The sequence below is a fragment of the Saccoglossus kowalevskii genome, chromosome 21, assembly GCF_978046115.1.
Source record: "Saccoglossus kowalevskii chromosome 21, keSacKowa6.1, whole genome shotgun sequence".
NCBI lineage: Eukaryota > Metazoa > Hemichordata > Enteropneusta > Harrimaniidae > Saccoglossus > Saccoglossus kowalevskii.
Genome location: NC_140661.1, coordinates 28,915,423 through 28,936,517, shown reverse-complemented (window position 1 = coordinate 28,936,517; position 21,095 = coordinate 28,915,423). Strand labels below are relative to the sequence as shown.

Sequence of the window (21,095 nt, the reverse complement as noted above, 5' to 3'; positions counted from 1 at the left end):
AAGTCTTTCAAACCATTTATTTTTATCCACAATCTGTTTGTACATGATGGGAATAACAGTAAATAAATCTGAAGTCAAACTTTCTGAAAATGTTTACATATGTCGATATTGGATTACATGCACATATCAAGCACTAAATGGACTAATAGCACTGAATTATCTTGGTTCCAACAATACAATTGAATCATCCTAAAGTTTCACAGATACTGGTATGAGAATAAGGTCACAGGGACAACAAATCCATCAGTGAATATTTCAGTTTAAATTTAACAAAACACTCCATTTCCCTTGAAATACACATGGCCCAGGTTTCAAGCAGTGTCAACTACACAGTCAGAATTCATGAAAACTATACACTAGACTTAAAACTGTTAAAAGAAAAAGAATCTTGATCCACGTTTTGCTGGTTGGATATCTTCAGGTGGTTTATTTCGCACCACAGGGTCTGGTTTTGGTCTTGCTTTGGACACAGGTACAGGCCTATCAGTTTTAACAACAGTTGTCTGAAAGAAATAATTTTAGACTTGTAATACAGAATCTCCACTCATATTGCATTATTGAAGAGAGATATTTTATCATGTGAGTCAGTTGATGAGAACGATTTTTATAACCCAATGGCTTTATCAGACTCCAAAAAATTCACAAAAATTTGTCTTACATGAATTAGTATTTCAAAGTGATGCCTAGTCTATCACAGCAATTTGTTTTAGAGTGTTTTGATTTTTATATTAGATATATAAAAAAACTTCTTCTACATAACTAATGCTAAAAACAAAATAAATCGATGTGAATGACTAAACATATATAGACTTTATTTCGTTTACAGTACTATAACATTAGAATGGTAATGTGTGTGCACATCTAATGCAGGAGATATGATTTCATAACAGGATGATTGCAAGTTTGATTCAAACAGGTGAAAACATTTTGATTACGAATACTGAGCAAAAGATTCAGAATTGTAACCACTTGAAGTGTGTGAAGAAATTGAAAAAATAAGACAAAGAATACAGTTAGCTGGAGAGTTTCAAAAATCATTGACAATTTACCTGAGTAAGTTCACCCATCTCTGGTCTAATCCATCCAAGATTGTCAAGTACACAATCATCAAATTTCTGCTGTTGCTTTCTACACTCATGGAATTTCTGTTCATTCTTATCCAGACAGGTCCAATACTGAGTGAAGGATTCATTACAGTGCAGCTTGACAGTCTGAAGGAAATCCACCATGCACTGACTGACGGCTCGGCCTTCAGTTAAGCATTTACGGGGATCTTGTTCTTCATGTCTACACAGCATGAATTGCTACAGCCATAAAGGGAAAAACAAGACAATGTGAGATGGGAAATGAAAAAAAAAAAATTCAGGAGCACCACTATTTTGAAGTTGCCATTTAATATTCACCAATAAACCATCCCAATGTGATGACATTTTGGCCAACCAGCATGCGAATGTCAGAAAACAAAATGTCGCTCACTAATCGGGAGTAGCTCACGAACTGCTACAACAATGTTGCCCATATTAAGTGTGTTGTTTTATCAATAGGAACAAATACATGTATATTTACTGTGGCCGAAAGAAAGAACGAAATGGCAATATGAGCCTAGCAAGATGGCAGTATGAGACAGTTTTGCTAATGATATAAGCTCACAGTTTAGCCATTGCTTTCTGTGGCAACACTTTGCTCGTTTGTTAGCAAAACCGTGTCTCATGCTCCAATACTGCTGTTCCATTCTTTCTTGTGACCACAGTAATAACAGGAGCGGGCAATACGAGAAAATAATTGGTTCAAAACAATCAAATTTCTTTGCTATAATAATTTCCACATCTAAAATTCTAAATTGCCATATTATTTGTACATTCTAATTACAAACACATCAGAATGTTACATGGCGCCATCAACTGGAACGATAAATTAAATTCTACAATCTACTTCAACCACATTGCGTATCGATCTCTATTTTTTGAAAAACTCGTACATGACCTTAGATGACCCAGCCAGGCTTGAAATACGTGCAGACGACTGAACTAAACACGGTTACATTTACCTTATTGGGAATATCACACTGTCTCCCATAATGGTGCGCTGCAGCCTTCAGTACAGCAGATGTCACGGGAACCTCTGGTGTTTGAAGCTCCTCCGAGCAGGGCAGTTCGGGGACATGGGGCATCTTAAAATGTTAATCTATAAACACCGGCAAACTTTCCAAATTAGTCCATTCGATGACCCCAAAATGGCGTCTACCAACTCTCGCGTGATTATACTCGTCGACTGGTTGGTGGCGCTCGTTAATGTCTTTTTCGGCTATTGAAGAGATGAACGTTTTATTTTCGTCGATATTTTTTCGCTGATAATTAAGTGCGGTAAATTGAAACCCAGTGGAATATTCAAATTTAACAGTAGAATTTATTATTTCCTGAAATAACAAGTCAGTGAATTAAATTTAAAGCAGTAAATATTTCTCCTGAAATACTGCGAACTTAGTAAAATACAATAGCTATTTTAAATGTACAAAAGAAAATGTTTTTATATATTCAGAAATTTATATTAGATATGTGCATAAACGAATAACTGTATTCATGGTGAGATTGGAAAAATTTTGCCAAATTTCACCTCTATTGGCAATGGTGACAAGAATATAAAGTGTCAGTGTGTGTGTCCAAGTGTTAATTAGTATGACAGCTACCTGTATGTTATAAATTCATATTATCAATGAATGGGAGAAAAAATAAAACAAAAAAAACCATCTCAGGATGAAATTGGGGAATTCCCTTTAATTGTTGCTTCTAAAATAAATATGATAAAGTTCTGGTCCAAATTTGCCACAATGTAATTAGGAAAAACTATATAACTTGATGAATGGGAAAAACAAAACTCTATTGGTCATTTTGAGAGAACCCGGTTTGAAGATTAATTTAGAATTTGTGTAAAGTAAAACCTACTCAAAGGAGATTAAATGAGTTTAAACTGTAGCTCATTTGGTGATTTAACAATGAATTCAAACTGTACCTCATTTGGTGATTTAACAATGAATTGAAACCGTAGCTCAATTGGTGGTTTAACAATGAATTCAAAGCGTAGCTCATTTGGTGATGTAACAATAAATTCAAACTGTAACTCATTTGGCGATTTAACAATAAATTCAAAGCGTAGCTCATTTGGTGATTAAACATTAAATTCAAACTGTAGCTCATTTGATGATTTAACAATGAATTCAAACTGTAGCTAATTTGATGATTTAACAAAGAATTCAAACCATAGCTCATTTGGCGATTTAACAATAAATACAAACCATAGCTCATTTGGTGATTTAACAATGAATTCAAACTGTAGCTCATTTGATGATTTAACAATGAATTCAAACCGTAGCTAATTTGATGGTTTTAACAAAGAATTCAAACCATAGCTCATTTGGTGATTTAACAATGAATTCAAACCATAGCTCATTTGGTGGTTTAACAATGAATTCAAACCGTAGCTCATTTGATGATTTAACAATGAATTCAAACTGTAGCTCATTTGATGATTAAACAAATAATCCAAACCATAGCTCATTTGGGGATTTAACAATGAATTCAAACCGTAGCTCATTTGTTGATTTAACAATGAATTCAAACCGTAGCTCATGTGGTGGTTTAACAATGATTTCAAACTGTAACTCATTTGGTGGTTTAACAATGAATTCAAACCGTAGCTCATTTGGTGGTTTAACAATGGTTTCAAACTGTAGCTCATTTGATGATTTTACAATGAATTCAAACTTTAGCTCATTTGATGATTAAACAAAGAATTCAAACCATAGCTCATTTGGTGATTTAACAATGAATTCAAACCGTAGCTCATTTGGTGATTTAACAATGAATTCACACCGTAGCTCATTTGGTGGTTTAACAATGATTTCAAACCGTAGCTCATTTGGTGATTTAACAATGAATTCAAACCATAGCTCAATTGGTGATTTAACAATGATTTTCAAACTGTAGCTCATTTGGTGATTTAACAATTAATTCAAACCGTAGCTCAATTGGTGATTTAACAATGATTTCAAACTGTAGCTCATTTGGTGATTTAACAATTAATTCAAATTCAAACCGTAGCTCATTTGGTGATATAACAAATGTATAGTTGTTTGCACTTATAGTAAAATGTACATTTCCATTTTTAAATCACTTTTACACTCTACCATTTCTATTTCTCCCAATTGTGACTTGGTAGTACACATATGTGCAGTATCCTGTTCACCCCCTCCCCCCCTCCCCAATTGTCTGTGATTCCAGCCCTACCCATCTCTTGTCCACTTGATTTCATGGAACCCGGATTGTGTAAAAAAATGCTGTGAATTGCACTCCCACGATAATTAGTGAACACATGTTATTAATCCATACAGCTCATTTGGTGATTTAACATTAAATTCAAACTGTAGCTCATTTGATGATTTAACAATGAATTCAAACCATAGCTCATTTGGCGATTTAACAATAAATACAAACCATAGCTCATTTGGTGATTTAACAATGAATTCAAACTGTAGCTCATTTGATGATTTAACAATAAATTCAAACTGTAACTCATTTGGCGATTTAACAATAAATTCAAAGCGTAGCTCATTTGGTGATTTAACATTAAATTCAAACTGTAGCTCATTTGATGATTTAACAATGAATTCAAACTGTAGCTAATTTGATGATTTAACAAAGAATTCAAACCATAGCTCATTTGGCGATTTAACAATAAATACAAACCATAGCTCATTTGGTGATTTAACAATGAATTCAAACTGTAGCTCATTTGATGATTTAACAATGAATTCAAACCGTAGCTAATTTGATGGTTTTAACAAAGAATTCAAACCATAGCTCATTTGGTGATTTAACAATGAATTCAAACCATAGCTCATTTGGTGGTTTAACAATGAATTCAAACCGTAGCTCATTTGATGATTTAACAATGAATTCAAACTGTAGCTCATTTGATGATTAAACAAAGAATCCAAACCATAGCTCATTTGGGGATTTAACAATGAATTCAAACCGTAGCTCATTTGTTGATTTAACAATGAATTCAAACCGTAGCTCATGTGGTGGTTTAACAATGATTTCAAACTGTAACTCATTTGGTGGTTTAACAATGAATTCAAACCGTAGCTCATTTGGTGGTTTAACAATGGTTTCAAACTGTAGCTCATTTGATGATTTTACAATGAATTCAAACTTTAGCTCATTTGATGATTAAACAAAGAATTCAAACCATAGCTCATTTGTTGATTTAACAATGAATTCAAACCGTAGCCCATTTGGTGATTTAACAATGAATTCAAACCGTAGCTCATTTGGTGGTTTAACAATGATTTCAAACCGTAGCTCATTTGGTGATTTAACAATGAATTCAAACCATAGTTCATTTGATGATTTAACAATGATTTTCAAACTGTAGCTCATTTGGTGATTTAACAATTAATTCAAACCGTAGCTCAATTGGTGATTTAACAATGATTTCAAACTGTAGCTCATTTGGTGATTTAACAATTAATTCAAATTCAAACCGTAGCTCATTTGGTGATATAACAAATGTATAGTTGTTTGCACTTATAGTAAAATGTACATTTCCATTTTTAAATCACTTTTACACTCTACCATTTCTATTTTTCCCAATTGTGACTTGGTAGTACACATATGTGCAGTATCCTGTTCACCCCCCTCCCCAATTGTCTGTGATTCCAGCCCTACCCATCTCTTGTCCACTTGATTTCATGGAACCCGGATTGTGTAAAAAAAATGCTGTGAATTGCACTCCCACGATAATTAGTGAACACATGTTATTAATCCATACAGCTCATTTGGTGATTTAACATTAAATTCAAACTGTAGCTCATTTGATGATTTAACAATGAATTCAAACCATAGCTCATTTGGCGATTTAACAATAAATACAAACCATAGCTCATTTGGTGATTTAACAATGAATTCAAACTGTAGCTCATTTGATGATTTAACAATAAATTCAAACTGTAACTCATTTGGCGATTTAACAATAAATTCAAAGCGTAGCTCATTTGGTGATTTAACATTAAATTCAAACTGTAGCTCATTTGATGATTTAACAATGAATTCAAACTGTAGCTAATTTGATGATTTAACAAAGAATTCAAACCATAGCTCATTTGGCGATTTAACAATAAATACAAACCATAGCTCATTTGGTGATTTAACAATGAATTCAAACTGTAGCTCATTTGATGATTTAACAATGATTTCAAACCGTAGCTCATTTGGTGATTTAACAATGAATTCAAACCATAGCTCAATTGGTGATTTAACAATGATTTTCAAACTGTAGCTCATTTGGTGATTTAACAATTAATTCAAACCGTAGCTCAATTGGTGATTTAACAATGATTTCAAACTGTAGCTCATTTGGTGATTTAACAATTAATTCAAATTCAAACCGTAGCTCATTTGGTGATATAACAAATGTATAGTTGTTTGCACTTATAGTAAAATGTACATTTCCATTTTTAAATCACTTTTACACTCTACCATTTCTATTTTTCCCAATTGTGACTTGGTAGTACACATATGTGCAGTATCCTGTTCACCCCCCTCCCCAATTGTCTGTGATTCCAGCCCTACCCATCTCTTGTCCACTTGATTTCATGGAACCCGGATTGTGTAAAAAAAATGCTGTGAATTGCACTCCCACGATAATTAGTGAACACATGTTATTAATCCATACAGCTCATTTGGTGATTTAACATTAAATTCAAACTGTAGCTCATTTGATGATTTAACAATGAATTCAAACCATAGCTCATTTGGCGATTTAACAATAAATACAAACCATAGCTCATTTGGTGATTTAACAATGAATTCAAACTGTAGCTCATTTGATGATTTAACAATGAATTCAAACCGTAGCTAATTTGATGGTTTTAACAAAGAATTCAAACCATAGCTCATTTGGTGATTTAACAATGAATTCAAACCATAGCTCATTTGGTGGTTTAATAATGAATTCAAACCGTAGCTCATTTGATGATTTAACAATGAATTCAAACTGTAGCTCATTTGATGATTAAACAAAGAATTCAAACCATAGCTCATTTGGTGATTTAACAATGAATTCAAACCGTAGCTCATTTGTTGATTTAACAATGAATTCAAACCGTAGCTCATTTGGTGGTTTAACAATGATTTCAAACTGTAACTCATTTGGTGGTTTAACAATGAATTCAAACCGTAGCTCATTTGGTGGTTTAACAATGGTTTCAAACTGTCGCTCATTTGATGATTTTACAATGAATTCAAACTGTAGCTCATTTGATGATTAAACAAAGAATTCAAACCATAGCTCATTTGGTGATTTAACAATGAATTCACACCGTAGCTTATTTGGTGATTTAACAATGAATTCAAACCATAGCTCAATTGGTGATTTAACAATGATTTTCAAACTGTAGCTCATTTGGTGATTTAACAATTAATTCAAACCGTAGCTCAATTGGTGATTTAACAATGATTTCAAACTGTAGCTCATTTGGTGATTTAACAATTAATTCAAATTCAAACCGTAGCTCATGTGGTGATATAACAAATGTATAGTTGTTTGCACTTATAGTAAAATGTACATTTCCATTTTTAAATCACTTTTACACTCTACCATTTCTATTTTTCCCAATTGTGACTTGGTAGTACACATATGTGCAGTATCCTGTTCACCCCCCTCCCCAATTGTCTGTGATTCCAGCCCTACCCATCTCTTGTCCACTTGATTTCATGGAACCCGGATTGTGTAAAAAAAATGCTGTGAATTGCACTCCCACGATAATTAGTGAACACATGTTATTAATCCATACAGCTCATTTGGTGATTTAACATTAAATTCAAACTGTAGCTCATTTGATGATTTAACAATGAATTCAAACCATAGCTCATTTGGCGATTTAACAATAAATACAAACCATAGCTCATTTGGTGATTTAACAATGAATTCAAACTGTAGCTCATTTGATGATTTAACAATGAATTCAAACCGTAGCTAATTTGATGGTTTTAACAAAGAATTCAAACCATAGCTCATTTGGTGATTTAACAATGAATTCAAACCATAGCTCATTTGGTGGTTTAATAATGAATTCAAACCGTAGCTCATTTGATGATTTAACAATGAATTCAAACTGTAGCTCATTTGATGATTAAACAAAGAATTCAAACCATAGCTCATTTGGTGATTTAACAATGAATTCAAACCGTAGCTCATTTGTTGATTTAACAATGAATTCAAACCGTAGCTCATTTGGTGGTTTAACAATGATTTCAAACTGTAACTCATTTGGTGGTTTAACAATGAATTCAAACCGTAGCTCATTTGGTGGTTTAACAATGGTTTCAAACTGTCGCTCATTTGATGATTTTACAATGAATTCAAACTGTAGCTCATTTGATGATTAAACAAAGAATTCAAACCATAGCTCATTTGGTGATTTAACAATGAATTCACACCGTAGCTTATTTGGTGATTTAACAATGAATTCAAACCATAGCTCAATTGGTGATTTAACAATGATTTTCAAACTGTAGCTCATTTGGTGATTTAACAATTAATTCAAACCGTAGCTCAATTGGTGATTTAACAATGATTTCAAACTGTAGCTCATTTGGTGATTTAACAATTAATTCAAATTCAAACCGTAGCTCATGTGGTGATATAACAAATGTATAGTTGTTTGCACTTATAGTAAAATGTACATTTCCATTTTTAAATCACTTTTACACTCTACCATTTCTATTTTTCCCAATTGTGACTTGGTAGTACACATATGTGCAGTATCCTGTTCACCCCCCTCCCCAATTGTCTGTGATTCCAGCCCTACCCATCCCTTGTCCACTTGATTTCATGGAACCCGGATTGTGTAAAAAAAATGCTGTGAATTGCACTCCCACGATAATTAGTGAACACATGTTATTAATCCATACAGCTCATTTGGTGATTTAACAATGAATTCAAACTGTAGCTCATTTGATGATTTAACAATGAATTCAAACCGTAGCTAATTTGATGGTTTTAACAAAGAATTCAAACCATAGCTCATTTGGTGATTTAACAATGAATTCAAACCGTAGCTCATTTGGTGGTTTAACAATGATTTCAAACTGTAACTCATTTGGTGGTTTAACAATGAATTCAAACCGTAGCTCATTTGGTGGTTTAACAATGGTTTCAAACTGTAGTTCATTTGATGATTTTACAATGAATTCAAACTGTAGCTCATTTGATGATTAAACAAAGAATTCAAACCATAGCTCATTTGGTGATTTAACAATGAATTCAAACCGTAGCTCATTTGGTGATTTAACAATGAATTCAAACCGTAGCTCATTTGGTGGTTTAACAATGATTTCAAACCGTAGCTCATTTGGTGATTTAACAATGAATTCAAACCATAGCTCAATTGGTGATTTAACAATGATTTTCAAACTGTAGCTCATTTGGTGATTTAACAATTAATTCAAACCGTAGCTCAATTGGTGATTTAACAATGATTTCAAACTGTAGCTCATTTGGTGATTTAACAATTAATTCAAATTCAAACCGTAGCTCATTTGGTGATATAACAAATGTATAGTTGTTTGCACTTATAGTAAAATGTACATTTCCATTTTTAAATCACTTTTACACTCTACCATTTTTATTTTTCCCAATTGTGACTTGGTAGTACACGTATGTGCAGTATCCAGTTCACCCCCTCCCTAATTGTCTGTGATTCCAGCCCTACCCATCTCTTGTCCACTTGATTTCATGGAACCCGGATTGTGTAAAAAAAAATGCTGTGAATTGCACTCCCACGATAATTAGTGAACACATGTTATTAATCCATACGGCTCATTTGGTGATTTAACATTAAATTCAAACTGTAGCTCATTTGATGATTTAACAATGAATTCAAACTGTAGCTAATTTGGTGATTTAACAAAGAATTCAAACCATAGCTCATTTGGCGATTTAACAATAAATACAAACCATAGCTCATTTGGTGATTTAACAATGAATTCAAACTGTAGCTCATTTGAAGATTTAACAATGAATTCAAACCGTAGCTAATTTGATGGTTTTAACAAAGAATTCAAACCATAGCTAATTTGGTGATTTAACAATGAATTCAAACCATAGCTCATTTGGTGGTTTAACAATGAATTCAAACCGTAGCTCATTTGATGATTTAACAATGAATTCAAACTGTAGCTCATTTGATGATTAAACAAAGAATTCAAACCATAGCTCATTTGGTGATTTAACAATGAATTCAAACCGTAGCTCATTTGTTGATTTAACAATGAATTCAAACCGTAGCTCATTTGGTAGTTTAACAATGATTTCAAACTGTAACTCATTTGGTGGTTTAACAATGAATTCAAACCGTACCTCATTTGATGATTTAACAATGAATTCAAACTGTAGCTCATTTGATGATTAAACAAAGAATTCAAACCATAGCTCATTTGGTGATTTAACAATGAATTCAAACCATAGCTCAATTGGTGATTTAACAATGATTTTCAAACTGTAGCTTATTTGGTGATTTAACAATTAATTCAAACCGTAGCTCATTTGGTGATATAACAAATGTATAGTTGTTTGCACTTATAGTAAAATGTACATTTCCATTTTAAAATCACTTTTACACTCTACCATTTCTATTTTTCCCAATTGTGACTTGGTAGTACACATATGTGCAGTATCCTGTTCACCCCTCTCCCCAATTGTCTGTGATTCCAGCCTTACCCATCTCTTGTCCACTTGATTTCATGGAACCCAGATTGTGTAAAAAAAATGCTGTGAATTGCACTCCCACGATAATTAGTGAACACATGTTATTAATTCATACATGTCCTGATAACTTCAGTAATACAGGGAGGTGTAAACACTCAGTCCACTGCACTCAAAGAACAACATTCCTGCATAACTTGAATGCATAACTCAGAAATCAGGATTCTGTTTTTAATTTAAACAAATCTGTGAAACCTACCACAACTATTATCTTGGTAGATCATGTTCAGTAAGCGAGCGCTTTTTGACAAAATCCTGTCATTTTGTTTATTATTAAGACATGCGCCGATCGTCCGAACAAAAATCGAACGATTTGATTTTGAACTTGAATTTCTTTATTTCGTAGCTCACATCGAAAGGCTGATCTTTGACAGGGGAATATTGCATTTAGATATCCTTACTTCATCGGAATTGACCATCATAAAATGTGTACAGCACATTATTAAGTATGGAAATATCTCCCAAATACTTTCGAGTTTGTCAAATCCCATGTGGTGTTTGTTGCCACTGCAACGCTATGACCTTTGTTTGTCTTGTTTTTACGTTCAATTTCACGTATAACACAGGATCTCACAGTGAACGCAAAATGGTCTATTACTGATGTCAAATACACAATCTTAAAATCCTACATGGTTTCATTGAGGTCCAAAACCATGTGGTTCAGATGAGAGAAATGGAGGCATGAAGTATCAAATTACTGGCCCTATGAAATCAGATTTATTAATTTTTGGTAGTAATTAAGAAAAAGGCTCAGAAACAATAATAATTACTACATTTTGTGATGTAATCTTATATTATATGTGATTCACTGAATATCCTTTATTTATGCACAAAATATAAAATAAAAGTTTATTTTTTGGAACATTTTTCTTTAAGCAAGTCAGCCACCTGACGCACAACACTAGGATGCGTAAGACACTCTACAAGCAGTTCAAGCGATGTCTCACATTCTTTTCCATTGTCCTCGGTACACTCCACTGATCTTTGATTTTCAGAGTCCTGAACATTACTTGTAGATTCCCGTATTGATGATGTACATTTCACTTTTTCAATAAATGAACTGCATTCAGTAATGTTCAATGCAAGAGAAGTTTGACACTGCGATGAATGCATTGCTACTGGAGAACACTCTGAACTGCATTTTGAAGACTCTTTCTGTTCAGATTTTTGTACAGTTTTTCTCATTTTACAAACTGGTTCACCTTGACCTTGATTTTGTTCTGTATTTTTTTCATCCACTGATTTCATAGCGGCTTTTAAGTACTCTAGATTCACCTCAGGTGATGTCATTTCCTGCGATAAAAACAACAAACAACAATGGTAGTACATTTTTACCAATCTGAATATAGCTTCTTCATTTACATATATTTGTAATCATGTTTTAAAATGCTGGTTGCTTGACAACTGAGACATACTCTGCATTTCTCCATATATTCATATTAACCTTTAATTTAATTTAATTTCACTGTTTGGTACATGCACATCATGGGAAACGTTTAATGGAGATGGCATTCTAATTGGAATAAAACATCAAAAGTTTCTGTGCTTGCACAGATTTGATTGGTCAGAAGATCCTGCATATGCATGAATTTGATTGGTCAGAAGATTCTGTGCATGCACAGATTTGATTGATCAGAAGATTCTGTGCATGCGCAGATTTGATTGGTCAAAAGATTCTGTGCATGCATGGATTTGATTGCTCAGAAGATTCTGTGCATGCACAGATTTGATTGGTCAAAAGATTATGTGCATGCATGGATCTGATTGGTTAGAAGATTCTGTGCATGCATGAATTTGATTGGTCAGAAGATTCTGTGCATGCATGGATTTGATTGGTCAGAAGATTCTGTGCATGCAGGATTTGATTGCTCAGAAGATTCTGTGCATGCATGGATCTGATTGGTCAGAAGATTCTGTGCATGCATGAATTTGATTGGTCAGAAGATTCTGTGCATGCATGGATTTGATTGGTCAGAGGATTCTGTGCATGCAGGATTTGATTGCTCAGAAGATTCTGTGCATGCATGGATTTGATTGGTCAAAAGATTCTGTGCATGCATGAACTTGATAGGTCGGTGAATTCTGTGCATGCACAAATTTTATTGGTCAAAAGATTCTGTGCATGCATGAATTTGATAGGTTGGTGAATTCTGTGCATGCATGAACTTGATAGGTCGGTGAATTCTGTGCATGCAGGATTTGATTGGTCAGAAGATTCTGTGCATGCACGAATTTGATAGGTTGGTGAATTCTGTGCATGCATAAACTTGATAGGTCGGTGAATTCTGTGCATGCACAAATTTTATTGGTCAAAAGATTCTGTGCATGCATGAACTTGATAGGTCGGTGAATTCTGTGCATGCACAAATTTTATTGGTCAAAAGATTCTGTGCATGCATGACTTTGATAGGTTGGTGAATTCTGTGCATGCATGAACTTGATAGGTCGGTGAATTCTGTGCATGCAGGATTTGATTGGTCAGAAGATTCTGTGCATGTATAGATTTTATTGGTCAAAAGATTCTGTGCATGCATGAATTTGATAGGTTGGTGAATTCTGTGCATGCATGAACTTGATAGGTCGGTGAATTCTGTGCATGCAGGATTTGATTGGTCAGAAGATTCTGTGCATGTATAGATTTTATTGGTCAAAAGATTCTGTGCATGCATGAATTTGATAGGTTGGTGAATTCTGTGCATGCATGAATTTGATAGGTTGGTGAATTCTGTGCATGCAAGAATTTGATAGGTTGGTGAATTCTGTGCATGCATGAACTTGATAGGTCGGTGAATTCTGTGCATGCACAAATTTTATTGGTCAAAAGATTCTGTGTATGCATGAATTTGATAGGTTGGTGAATACTGTGCATGCATGAACTTGATAGGTCGGTGAATTCTGTGCATGCACAAATTTTATTGGTCAAAAGATTCTGTGCATGCATGAATTTGATAGGTCGGTGAATTCTGTGCATGCACAAATTTTATTGGTCAAAAGATTCTGTGCATGCATGAATTTGATAGGTTGGTGAATTCTGTGCATGCATGAACTTGATAGGTCGGTGAATTCTGTGCATGCAGGATTTGATTGGTCAGAAGATTCTGTGCATGTATAGATTTTATTGGTCAAAAGATTCTGTGCGTGCATGAACTTGATAGGTTGGTGAATTCTGTGCATGCATGAACTTGATAGGTCGGTGAATTCTGTGCATGCACAAATTTTATTGGTCAAAAGATTCTGTGTATGCATGAATTTGATAGGTTGGTGAATACTGTGCATGCATGAACTTGATAGGTCGGTGAATTCTGTGCATGCACAAATTTTATTGGTCAAAAGATTCTGTGCATGCATGAATTTGATAGGTCGGTGAATTCTGTGCATGCACAAATTTTATTGGTCAAAAGATTCTGTGCATGCATGAATTTGATAGGTTGGTGAATTCTGTGCATGCATGAACTTGATAGGTCGGTGAATTCTGTGCATGCAGGATTTGATTGGTCAGAAGATTCTGTGCATGTATAGATTTTATTGGTCAAAAGATTCTGTGCGTGCATGAATTTGATAGGTTGGTGAATTCTGTGCATGCATGAACTTGATAGGTCGGTGAATTCTGTGCATGCACAAATTTTATTGGTCAAAAGATTCTGTGCATGCATGAATTTGATAGGTTGGTGAATTCTGTGCATGCATAAACTTGATAGGTCGGTGAATTCTGTGCATGCACAAATTTTATTGGTCAAAAGATTCTGTGCATGCATGAACTTGATAGGTTGGTGAATTCTGTGCAAGCATGAACTTGATAGGTTGGTGAATTCTGTGCAAGCATGAACTTGATAGGTTGGTGAATTCTGTGCATGCATGACTTGATAGGTTGGTGAATTCTGTGCATGCATGACTTGATAGGTCGGTGAATTCTGTGCATGCACAAATTTGATTGGTCAAAAGATTCTGTGCATGCACGAATTTGATAGGTTGGTGAATTCTGTGCATGCATGACTTGATAGGTTGGTGAATTCTGTGCATGCACAAATTTTATTGGTCAAAATATTCTGTGCATGCACGAATTTGATAGGTTGGTGAATTCTGTGCATGCATGACTTGATAGGTTGGTGAATTCTGTGCATGCATGAACTTGATAGGTCGGTGAATTCTGTGCATGCATGAACTTGATAGGTCGGTGAATTCTGTGCATGCACAAATTTTATTGGTCAAAAGATTCTGTGCATGTATAGATTTTATTGGTCAAAAGATTCTGTGCATGCATGAATTTGATAGGTTGGTGAATTCTGTGCAAGCATGAACTTGATAGGTCGGTGAATTCTGTGCATGCATGAACTTGATAGGTCGGTGAATTCTGTGCATGCACAAATTTTATTGGTCAAAAGATTCTGTGTATGCATGAATTTGATAGGTTGGTGAATACTGTGCATGTATGAACTTGATAGGTCGGTGAATTCTGTGCATGCACAAATTTTATTGGTCAAAAGATTCTGTGCATGCATGAATTTGATAGGTTGGTGAATTCTGTGCATGCATGAACTTGATAGGTCGGTGAATTCTGTGCATGCAGGATTTGATTGGTCAGAAGATTCTGTGCATGTATAGATTTTATTGGTCAAAAGATTCTGTGCGTGCATGAATTTGATAGGTTGGTGAATTCTGTGCATGCATGAACTTGATAGGTCGGTGAATTCTGTGCATGCACAAATTTCATTGGTCAAAAGATTCTATGCATGCATGAATTTGATAGGTTGGTGAATTCTGTGCATGCATGAACTTGATAGGTCGGTGAATTCTGTGCAAGCTTGAATTTGATTGGTCAAAAGATTCTGTGCATGCATGAATTTGATTGGTCAGTGAATACTTACTTCTGTTGGATTCAGCCATGAACCATCATTGGTATTCTTTGATGACATCATATTACATGTAATTAGTCGAACAATAGACTCTTCTAACCGGGCTTGGTTATCCACATTCTAGTAAGAAAAAGAATGGAGACAATAACTGGTGAAAAACATTGTCATCTTTCCAAATTAGTTATTTTTTTCAGTATTAAAGTAATATTTCTAACATTCTACATTGAGAACCACATTAGTAGTAGCATTCTGTACATGTATTGCCCAGTTGGTAGGAAACTTAGAAAATACTGCAATGAACATTTACTGAATAGTATCGCATTGTAACATGTTAGCAATCCAGTAAAAAGTAATTCATATTGTGATCAGGCAATTAGTCAAAATCCAGTATTGCTACAAAGTGGCCAACAAGTGGCCAGGTAAAATGTGGTATTGACTCTGTTTGACACAAAGTGGTTAATGTGATAAGGCAATTTGGAAAAATTTGGTATATATTGCAGGGTAGTATTATGAGATATTTTTTAAATTTTCTACAACATGCCAATGCAGTTCAATAAGGTACATCCCACCTTACCCCTGGGGTGGAGAGGAGTGGGGTAAAATTCTGTTTCACTCAATCCATAGAGTAGATTGAAACATGCAACTTTATTGCTGGTACCCCAGTCCGAAAATCAATTGGTGAAGGAAATAGTTTCTGTTGACTGAATGAGCAGACTTTTGCAAAAACTGGGTTAACCATGATTGATTCAATTTGTCTAACTCCTTCCCTACCTCTAATCGAGTTGGAAAATCCAATTTTTAGAATTAGACTAATTAGACTAAGGACTAGACAACCCATAATACTCACCAGTTCAATCCATGTGTTTATACTGATAGCTGGAGTCAAACACTCCACAAAATGCCACCAATGTCTTGGCACATACAACACATCACCAGGCTGCAATGTAATTACGTACGGTGTGGCATCTTGAAAACATGGATGTTTTTTTAGATCAGGATTGGTGATATTGACATGACTGAATACGCTGGATTCCTCATATGGGATCCTAGTAGGGTACAACATTGCTGTCTGGTGTGGGGCAAACAAAGACCATTTTTTCCTAAAATTAAATTAGACTTTTGTAATACTTATTTTAAAAACAACCAGATTTATTGAATAAATAATATCATAAATGAAGATTGTATATTATTATACATGTAGTTATGAACATGTTTTTTTATTGACGGACACTATGAATTTGATTATTACTGTTTACAGTTACCCACAGATTGAATTAAACAAGATACATTCACTGTATTATTGTATGACAAGTACATGTACTGCCAGACAATTGAATGTGTGTGATTTACGTGTATACTGATTGGCAAAATGTAAAACCAAAGTTTTTTGACGGTTAAAACACAATTTTTTGTTAACCAAGTCTGGATGTAACTGGACAGTGTGAGTTTGAGATACATGTATAAGCAAAATTGTGCAAAAAAAAAAGAAAATTTGTAATTTTCATTAAACAAAATGGCTGCTGGTGGGCCATATTAGATAGAATCTTGACAAAAATCAGCTTCCTTTTTCGTGAAATAATATATTGCCTCTGTACCAATTTAGTGATTGTACCCTCAAGTTATAAACTAAGATGATCAAACATAAAGATTTAAGAACCACAAAATGGCCGCTAGTCTGCCAATTTTGAAAATTAAATCTGAAAAATAATGTATGTGCCTCAGTATGCCACTGGTTGTTCCCAATAATCTAATCAACCATCACAACTTGGAGATAAGGCACTACGTTTTTAAGTCATTCATTTTCAATGTATCCGGTTTAAAAAATTGAACTTCTGGGATTATGCGATTGACAGAAACCAATTCATAAGCCCACAGACTGTACCCAGTCAGGGGATAAAAATACTTTGACATGCGCTAAATCTCGAAGAAAAACAATTCCTGCTTTCTCTTGGTCTGAGTAAAATGAATATAGCATCATTTTGGAATTATGATTAACAACAAGATGGATGAATATATTGACATACTTGCCGTGTATCTGTGCCACCAGGTTGCATCCGTATGTATCAAAATGACATGGTGTATGTGATCCTTCACTGCCAATCCAGATTGTACTCTCTGTTCCATCTCTGTCAGCAAATCCAAAATTACTCCATTTTACTGACTTGCAATTAGAAAAATAATTAAATAAAAACATTATTCAGTCTTTTAGTGTAATAATAACAATAATTATTATAATAATTTTATTGCATCTTTAGAAATACAATGCTTCTATTAGTTAATAGCAATAAAGATTAGTTGTTATAAAAAATAAAAGAAAGTTGCTAATGAGGTAAAGCAAGTGTTACATACACTGTATGAGCCAGCATTTTTATTTCTAGATTGAAATGAGTTATGAATATAGTTACCTATATTCTTTATTATTACAACATCTTTTGAAGTCATCAAGAAATTAAATTGCTGGAGATCATCCTGTGTTTCTTGTGGAAATGTAATGTCTTGTATGATTTGTTGGTGTTTTAATTGATATCATAACAAAGTGCAGATTATCTTCTATTTTATTCTGTGCACATTGTCTACAAATTCTATTTCATTTAGTGTTTTCAGTGTAGGTATAGCGATAAATGTTATGTAGAAAATTTACTGTACAATGTCCTGTCTGTTTTCTATTTTTCAGTAGCGAAGGGGAGCAAACAGATGGAGGCAGCTTTGGAATGCTTATCTTAGATTCTAATTGTATAGTGCTTGAGTTATTGTAACCACAAGAAACAAAGGTTAAAACACTGACAATGAAGACAGATTTTGTACCCTCATATACCTTTCCCCAATCTAATGATATGGTTAAAAGATAAGGTTAAATATGTTTTCAGTAACCCAACATCGATTATGCCTGCAGACTTTGTATCATTTAATAGCAAAACTAAAAAGTTACCATCACTGGAAGATGCTCACTTTCTCTTTCATGCTAGACAAATTTTCACATGATAATGTTGATAATTTTTTTTATTTGGCCTAAACTATTACGTATAGATATTCTATCTTTTCAGGTAATAAATTGCTAAAAGTAGTTTTGTTAAACAAATGCATAAAAATAATATTTACAGCTTTATCATATACCTTGAATTCCCCGTCCTCGTAACGCTATCGAAAATACGCCCTCACATCAGAGCAAACATTTCCTCTATCACGCCTGGCCCAGCGCACATGGTTTTCGCATTGATCAAGATGACACACGTCATTCTAAATTATGTCGTGTGTTTGAGGTCACGCCATGGTAAAATTGTAAGTACAATATTAATTATTAATTATAAGGTTTATGATAAAACCTTTATGGACTGAATATGGCTCTTGTTGCCCTCGGTCGTATGGCGTACACGCTCCTGTCGCACCTTGGGCTGCAAAAGCCCATTCCAGTCAATAAAGAATACCAGTTTATATTATTTGTGTTCATAACAGTTATAATACTTTTTGATTCATTTTTTTTAAATTATCCAAACCAATCCATCACATGTACAAAATACTTTCAATACGTCATTTGTAAATTTCAACTTCTTCAAAATTAATCTAAGCTAGTACATGTATAACATAACAGAAATCATAGAATGCTATCTGCTTATGGTGGCATTCTGAAATCATTTTTAAATCAGAGATTCATTTTAGCATAATGATGAAATAAACAAAACAGGGATCGCCTAAGCTGTTTGTTGGTCAGACTTCACATTGATTGATTGACCCATAAAAGCCATCATATACATGTACCAACATTGATACCTCACCTTCAAAATATCTGTCCTGTCTTGGAATACATGTGCCATATATTTATAATCAGCATAACACCAATAATCAGTGGAGGGGAACTCCTTTAGAGGATTGTCTTCTGAAAGTTGTTCACTGTCCTTGTTAAGCCACTCATTATAACAGTAAAGTGTAGCATTTCTGTACATACAGTCTCTCTCCCATAGTACTCCTAAAACAGCCATACAAATATACACTGTACACTTATTAACGAAAGAATTCCTAAAGAAGCTAGCAAATTAAATTGGTGGATATCTTTTTCATTTTAATATACCGGTCAGGGGTTTTTCTAGAAAAGAAATGCAAGAGGAAGCACTGCAATTCAGCGACGCAACTAAGTGGGGGAGTTTTTGATAATTCTAAGTTAAAATGGAGCATTCTATGGCTTCCTTGGGGCCAAAATTACTATCAGACAGGTCACAGTTGAAGACTGTGGCAACATGTGATCTCTGGTCAATCAGAATTCTATGGTTGCCAGAGGATCTGCTCCCCAGGGTAGGGGGGGGCATGGCCATGGCATGTTCCCTTTTTTAAATAAATCCCTGTCGGTAATTACATCTTCTGACAATCTATATTTGAAGGTGGCAATGCAGTACTGTGATCAGGCAAGCTGGTAAAATTTGGTAATTTGAATTTGGCAGGTCAGAACTTGTGATGTATTTTGAGTAACTTAATGACATGGTAAAGTGGTATTAGATGACATTAATTTTCAACAACCTGCCAATGCAGTTCAATTTCTGTTCAAATATTGGGGGTATAAAAAACAATTTTCTAAGACCGATTATTGGATAGGAGTAATCATCACAGTACGGTGACATCCCACAGAAAAAAAATTGAAAATTGTTCCTTAATTAACAACTTGCAGTCGAGTTAAAAAATTACAATTTTTTGTATATTTTTAAAAAACTCTGGCTGTTGGAAGAGCCAAGGAAAATAGCAGATGAGGTGACTGACAGAAAAATAGTTAATTGTATGCGAGTATTCGTATTAACAAGCTAATACAGAGTACAATCCTGCAAAACTTTTCCAACCTTTCCATTTCCATGCATACGTACAATGTTTTGATAATTTAATATGTTAAATCAGAAAATTTTAACCCTAATATCAAGAACTGAATTTCCATGGTAACGACAGGCTGAAAATGAAATTATACAAAATTTTCAATGAATACAATCACTCTTACAACGCTACCATGGATGGTTGAGTGAATATCCATTCATAAATCGCGGACGCAAATTGTTCAATAATATAAAGATCACCTTTTTCGTCAGCCCACTTCCGGGTCCCAATCCGAAACTTTACCGTCTGGTCAAGTAATATTTCAGCAAGACTTTCATTTGTCCATTTTACTGACGGCCAGTCATCTATCATAGACTTAAACACTACGGGATAAGTTAAGCCATCTATAGCAAGTCTTCTTACTGCTTCTGGGGGGATACGATTTGGACACGCATTTTCACTGCGAGCGGCCATTTTCGTATACGGCCCTCATTCGTAAAAACAAAAGGTCACTATTGTGAGCGGTGAGGGCGCGCTGGTAAGTTATTGCTTTTACATATTTTTTTGAATTTATACAGAAGTTAGAATTTTGAGCAGATATTCTTCTCCTTTTAATGAGTAGTCTTC

At 34.2% G+C, this 21,095-nt stretch overlaps 2 protein-coding genes across 2 annotated transcripts; both read right to left on the bottom strand.

Moving 5' to 3' along the window:
* Positions 1-2,244, bottom strand: LOC100371387 (NADH dehydrogenase [ubiquinone] 1 alpha subcomplex subunit 8-like). The gene is made up of 3 exons (XM_002741489.3): positions 2,048-2,244; positions 1,050-1,304; positions 1-503 (listed from the first exon to the last, which is right to left on the bottom strand). The coding sequence occupies exons 1-3, from the start codon at positions 2,168-2,170 to the stop codon at positions 372-374; spliced, it is 510 nt and encodes a 169-aa protein (XP_002741535.1). The 5' UTR covers positions 2,171-2,244; the 3' UTR covers positions 1-371.
* Positions 2,245-11,598: 9,354 nt separating this feature from the next.
* Positions 11,599-20,944, bottom strand: LOC100371696 (HSPB1-associated protein 1-like). The gene is made up of 6 exons (XM_002741491.3): positions 20,729-20,944; positions 19,451-19,641; positions 17,702-17,838; positions 16,525-16,777; positions 15,690-15,797; positions 11,599-12,117 (listed from the first exon to the last, which is right to left on the bottom strand). Exons 1-6 carry the CDS (start codon positions 20,940-20,942, stop codon positions 11,674-11,676), a joined length of 1,347 nt encoding a protein of 448 aa, XP_002741537.1. The 5' UTR covers positions 20,943-20,944; the 3' UTR covers positions 11,599-11,673.
* Positions 20,945-21,095: the final 151 nt, after the last annotated feature.

Coding starts and splice junctions, on each gene's coding strand:
- LOC100371387 (XM_002741489.3), bottom strand. CDS start 2,170: ATGCCCCATGTCCCCGAACTGCCCTGCTCGGAGGAGCTTCAAACACCA. Junction 1,305..2,047: donor AGTGTGATATTCCCAATAAG/GTAAATGTAACC, acceptor TTATGGCTGTAG/CAATTCATGCTGTGTAGACA. Junction 504..1,049: donor AGATGGGTGAACTTACTCAG/GTAAATTGTCAA, acceptor TATTTCTTTCAG/ACAACTGTTGTTAAAACTGA.
- LOC100371696 (XM_002741491.3), bottom strand. CDS start 20,942: ATGGCCGCTCGCAGTGAAAATGCGTGTCCAAATCGTATCCCCCCAGAA. Junction 17,839..19,450: donor ACAGGACAGATATTTTGAAG/GTGAGGTATCAA, acceptor TCTAATTGCAAG/TCAGTAAAATGGAGTAATTT. Junction 12,118..15,689: donor CATGGCTGAATCCAACAGAA/GTAAGTATTCAC, acceptor TTTTTATCGCAG/GAAATGACATCACCTGAGGT.